The sequence below is a fragment of the Barbatula barbatula genome (assembly GCF_947034865.1).
Source record: "Barbatula barbatula genome assembly, chromosome: 22".
Lineage (NCBI taxonomy): Eukaryota > Metazoa > Chordata > Actinopteri > Cypriniformes > Nemacheilidae > Barbatula > Barbatula barbatula.
The window spans coordinates 16126833-16132832 of record NC_136785.1 but is presented as its reverse complement, the minus strand read 5'-3'; the positions used below and the strand labels follow the sequence as shown (position 1 = coordinate 16132832).

General features: G+C 37.5%; 1 protein-coding gene across 1 annotated transcript; it reads right to left on the bottom strand.

Annotated features, from left to right (window-relative positions):
• Window positions 1–226: 226 nt before the first annotated feature.
• ripply1 (ripply transcriptional repressor 1) lies at window positions 227–3462 on the bottom strand (the record flags this gene model as incomplete). Its single annotated transcript, XM_079487072.1, is given in 9 exon segments — window positions 227–819; window positions 1028–1101; window positions 1782–1860; window positions 2141–2220; window positions 2222–2277; window positions 2280–2367; window positions 2369–2398; window positions 2402–2437; window positions 3415–3462. Coding segments are annotated over 9 exon segments (693 nt in total). The 3' UTR covers window positions 227–617.
• Window positions 3463–6000: the final 2538 nt, after the last annotated feature.

Below are 6000 nucleotides of genomic sequence, written 5' to 3'. Positions count from 1 at the left end.
TAAAACAAACCAATTGGGTATTGGTTGATTGTGACTTTTCAAATCTTCAGACTCTCTTAAGAGGACATTATCCTTGTCCTTTATCAAACCTCTTTTCTTTGAAACCTGGACAAACAGCAGACCCCCTTCTAGCCAAAAGATAGGGTCTGACAACATCAAAGAAACACGAGTCAGTTAAAAAAAGACATTTATCTGAAGCCCAAAAAAACGAGTAAAGACAAGGTTTGCACTCATTTAAATAGTTTTTATTTTAACTCAAAAGTACAAAAGTAGAAAATCTGGCATAAATACATATATACACAAACATCATAAGTTAAGCATGTGAATAATAGAATACAAATAGACTTTTATGTACAAAAAAAAGGCAGGAACCCTGAGATACATCTGAAACAACACTTCCCAATGTGGGAATGCACTTTGCTGTTCCCAACAGGAATCTGGAATCTGTTCTGTTCCGAGACAAAATAAAATTGCCCCGCACTGAATTTTGAATGCATTGACTTCTCTGATGGAGCATATAAGTTGGTCTTATCCAGTGACTATATTGAGTTTGTGAACTTCTCAGCATCCTAAAATCACAGAACCTTACAGTTACAAACAAGGATGAATCTGAAGACTCAGTTGTAGCTGGTGAAGTGTCCGTTAAGTTTAAGACACTCTTCATTGTCGCTGTCTTCATCGTCCTCACAACTGTCTTCCTCATCCTCACTGTCCGACTCATCATAAAAGTTGATGGTGGCCTGCACAGGGAAATTTCGGAGCAGAGCTTCGCCATCGCTGAAGAGGTAGTCAAAAGACTTTGATCTGGGCCAGTAAAGCCTAAGACACAAATAAAAACACTGTTATTATAATGTTACATGAAAACTAACATCAACAATCAATTTGAAAATAATAAAACAAGCGCTTGGGTGCAAGATGAGGTTTTCACCATTAAAATAAGCCTTATTTGAAAAGAATTAGTCTTTAATGGTTTAAATCACATTCCAAAACAAAACCATTGCACAACCAAAATAAAAAGTGCACTGACCTGACAGGGTGCTGGAAAGACTGCGTTTTGCCATCTGTTGCAGTGTTGCTATGTACTTCTGGCCTGGCGTAAGGCTGTAAAGAGAGAATAAAGACGTGTAAGACCACATGCACAAAATGCAAACCGTCAAACAACGCTTCCTGTCCATTGTTTATGAGGTAATATCCCTGCCAGCTTCGTGGGTGCATAACACCCAGGGCAGGATGCGAAAGCTGGTGTCAGGCTAAAGTGTTTGTGGGAAACTAATTCCAACTGCCTCCCCAAACCCAGAGGTGTCTACTTAAATCTTGGCAAGTGTCCGCTTGCTCTCTGGGAGCTGTTTTTTCCTACACCTCGTCTCCGGGCACAGGCTCAGCGTTCACACTCGGACAGTGGTGCCATATGGCAGAGTGTCTCTGGTGCTGCAGTTGCTCTCAGCCTCACTTTGTGTCAATGCGTGGCTCGGTGTCAATGAAACAGCTTGACAGTCACACCTTCTGCTCGGGCGTAGCGGGCCTAATGCTCACCACATGCCTGTCTGACGCTTTCAAGTTACCTGCTGCTGGCTTTAATGATCTCTATGAGTCACCATATTGTTGAGATTAAAGTTTACATAGTGTAAATTGCATTCGTTTTTTCTTGCAGGTGCTGTTATTAGCTGTGGACTGATAAATTACACCAGAAGTCCAGTTTATTGTGGGATTGTGTGTTTTTCGACTTCAGTAACATTGCACTAACGATGAGATTCCATTTGAAACTGGTGGGAAAAACTTACACAAGCCAGCTTCGTTCTCCGGCATTCAGTTTGCGCATCCTTTATGGTCACGAGCCACGGTCTCCACAGGGAAGCTGGGCTGTGAAACAGACGCGAGCAATGGTCAGTGTCAATCAAACGATCACATAAGACAAAGAGACTAACATTTCAGATAAAAATGTGATATTCTACATAAATTTACGATCGAATAAACAATTTTATTTTAATATGCTAATAAGCATCGTCACAATTACAATACTTTTCAATATATCGCAATGTATTGAACCCGTGTGCTTTTAACTTGTATTTCACACAAGCTCATTGATAAAATTATATTACATAACAAATAGAAAAGATGGAGTAGCCTATAGGAGACTCACCTGCTGTTTGGCTGATGCATCTTCATTGTGTTAGAAAGAGGAGCGGCAAAACACACAGAATTCATGTCTGTTTTCGTGGGCTGATAGTCCCAAATAGTGCTGGTTTGGAAGAACTCCGAGCGATGGTCCTGTAGCTGGAAGTTGAGTCGCTGTCCTCCGCAGGGAAGTGAATGAATGAAGCGGAGACGCTCTCGGGGTTTATATAAAGCTGGAGCCGCAGGGGCGGAGGCAGAACGCTGGTGCCAGTGCCAAATGACTTCAGCTTTTTTTAGGAGGGGGTTTGGGGAGGTTGTGGTGCTGTTTGCCAAATGATCGGGATAGAGGCTGCTATAGACATTTTGGTGTGAAGGCTTCTCCAGTTGTATAAACAGTGCGCCCCAGCGTGAGGGTGAGAAATCTGGTACCCCGAGGTTATTGCAACAACACAGAGGGGCAAACTTGCACACCATCTGCGAGAAAGAGGACAGGGGGGGCGTCACAGGAGAGGGACCATATATAATATAGGCCTAGTTAGTTAGTTATTAGGTTTTGAGGCTACTTTAAATTAAGACTGGAAACGATGAAACATTGACAGCGGTTTGAAAATTAACATTGGATTTCTATACATTCCTGCTAAAAAAATACTAAGTCTAATTTGTATTCATTAAAACCACGATCCGTTTATCATTACAAAAATCCTTTATGTTAGGCTATTTAAATGTGTAGAGACCATCATAGTTTGTATTATACCAATTGCCACAATTCCCGTTACAGCCCATCATAACCAAACCCAATGCGTGTGATGTTTTCGATTGTTTCAGCAGGGACCTAAACACTGTAATAATTGATGAACTAAAAGTCTGATAAAAAGAAGAAACCATCACAGAAATGCTTTTAGTTTCCATTAAAATATGACAATTAGCTTTTACATAAAAACCATGAAAAAAATCTCTTTTTGAAGTGTGTTTTAGGCATTAATCCAAAATGATGTTCTATTGGTTCCCGTGTTTCAGATAATACCACAAAACATCACATACCAGACACCATTATATTTCCATTAAAATAATACAATTCTCAATGTAAACATAGATTTTCTATTGTGTTATGGTTCTATTGTTTTTTTTCAGAAGGGAAGTTTAATTTTCGGCTACTTTTACATCTCTTTACAATGCAAAAGGTCTTTTTTTCTTATTAGTAGACTGCGTAAACGTGTTGTCTTCTCCATTCTTAATGTCTATCACTTCTTACCAACAGCATCCAGCGATCGGAAGACAGCTCTTAACTCATACACCTACCAGAATCACCAACTCCCCAAAATGAAAAACCGATCTCCGGTCAGTCATGACGCCTCGAGCGCTGTTTGTGCTAAAGCACGCGTTCGCACCTCAGCCCGTTAAGAAGGGTGCAAAAAATCTCACTAAGCGAATTTAATGAGGTCCTAATGGGGGCTTGATGGACTCCGTTGCTCCGTTTGGAGAAGCAAATTTGCGAGACTGCGTCACGTGGACCTCCTGCAGGGCCAGCAAACTGACCCGCGTTAGGCAAAAGGCACAAATGGACAGCGCGAGATAGCGACGTGCTATTACTTCAACAGAGATAACGCGTAATGAGATCATCAAATAACGTTAATGAAACTGAAGTGTTTGCGTTACTAATCTAATTACCGAGGAGATGACGAACAAGTAGGCTACGCGATCGGGGTAGGTAGATGGATGGATGGATGGATGGATAGAAAAATAGATAGATAGATAGATAGATAGGTAGGTAGGTAGGTAGGTAGGTAGGTAGGTAGGTAGGTAGGTAGGTAGGTAGGTAGGTAGGTAGGTAGGTAGATAGATAGATAGATAGATAGATAGATAGATAGATAGATAGATAGATAGATAGATAGATAGATAGATAGATAGATAGATAGATAGATAGATAGATAGATAGATAGATAGATAGATAGATAGATAGATAGATAGATAGATAGATAGATAGATAGATAGATAGATAGATAGATAGATAGATAGATAGATAGATAGATAGATAGATAGATAGATTTTATATATTTTTTTCTGTAATGATAAAGACTTGTTAATGTTTAATGATTATTTATCTTTGAACAAACAATTGGCACTAAATTACATAAATGTAAATCTCCAGTAAAGTGCTGGCACTAATCGATGCCATCATCACTGTATATAGATGGCATCCAGGGTGGCAATAAGAGGCATGTTGTTTATTCTGTTCATTTGGGAGTCTTCTGGCTTATGGGGATCTGTCTAGTCCCAGTCTGTTTTAACATTTGCTGATCTCAGAGTCTTGGAAACCCCCTGCCACTATGAGCTCTTAAAAAATCTTCTCCCCCATGGTCAGGAATGTCAGTAATCACCAGCCCTCTGCTCCCCATGCCAGACAAATGTGTTTTCTTTAAAGCTAGTCAATACAAATCCTTAATTTGAAACAACATTATCATGATTAGTCTGAGTACTCCGTATCTATCAAATCTCAAAATTTGCAATTCATTATGTTATGTTTTTCTTTAAAACGCGGGATGAAATGATACACATTAACATGCATGGCTTCTATTAAAGCATAAGTAGGCCTGTGTCACATAATGTTAGCTGATGACTAAAATTGACTTTGGTTTTCATTTAAGCTACGTGTGTCTGGTTTTGAATGATGATGAAGTTATATATGTTTTTGAAATATTTTAACAATGCGGTGACCAGCCCATAACCCTTCCCTCAAGCCAAGATCAAGACTTAATCATTGAATGTCTTGCATGCAGTGAAGTATTTGAGGGGAAATTCCATAACTTTTTCAGATTCATTGCTTCATTTTCATTTTGCTTTAGATTTGCTGTTAAAAAATAAAGAAACAACGAAGAAATATGCGTATACTGTATATTTTTAATTAAGCAGATCAGGGTTTTGTTGATCATGTTTTGTTTTGAACTGCATTATGTCACAAGACTTGCTTTTTGTGTTGATACAAATATTTTAATATTTTTATTTTATTGATTCAAGAAAATATGAATTTGAGCTAATTTATTAAAAAATAATTCTAATTAAAATCAAGAACCAATCGACACACATTATAATATATACTTCTTAAACTTTTTTATCTTAAAATATGAATACACTATTTCTGTTTCCTACTTTTAAAAATGGCTTTATAAACATATTGATCTTGCTTTACGTGACTGTAAATCAGTTTAAATGTAATATCAGCTCAATGTTGTGTTTGTCAAAATAAAGATGCATTTTGGTAAAACTGTTGCTGTATAAGGACTACAATTGCATTTATAGCTTAACCGTTTCTCACAAGCCTCATTGCCTTTATAACCCTGTGTTTCACCTCTGGCAAATTACTTAGTGCAATTTCCTGACCTACTGATGTGTGTCTCCTGGAACCAAATTGTAAATGTTTCATGTGGAATTAAAGTTAGAATAAAACAAAAATGGTACCTACATACATGTCACGGACAGTCCCCTTTTCTGTCCTATCACACTTCTAACAAGATTTGAGTGGAATTGTCCGTAATACTTTACGTGAGTTTACTAAACTACTTCAACAGCTGTTCTAAAGCAAACATGTTAATTTAGCAAATACACGTTAAACATCAAAAGTCTGTAAGCATTGGTTAACGCACAAATTATTTTAATAAATAACAATTAATAATCTTATTTATATTGATTTTATAATGCTCAAAAGTCAATGTTGCAAGAACTATTTTGCACATTGTTAGTTCATGTTAGTATATGTATTTACTAAAGTCAATGGATTATATTTTTTGTAAAGTGTTTTACAAAAAACGTGAAAGGGACAATAATGTCTGAAAATCATAGTTCTTATACGCTTTTCTTTCATTGGTCTGTGAATTACACCAAAATATA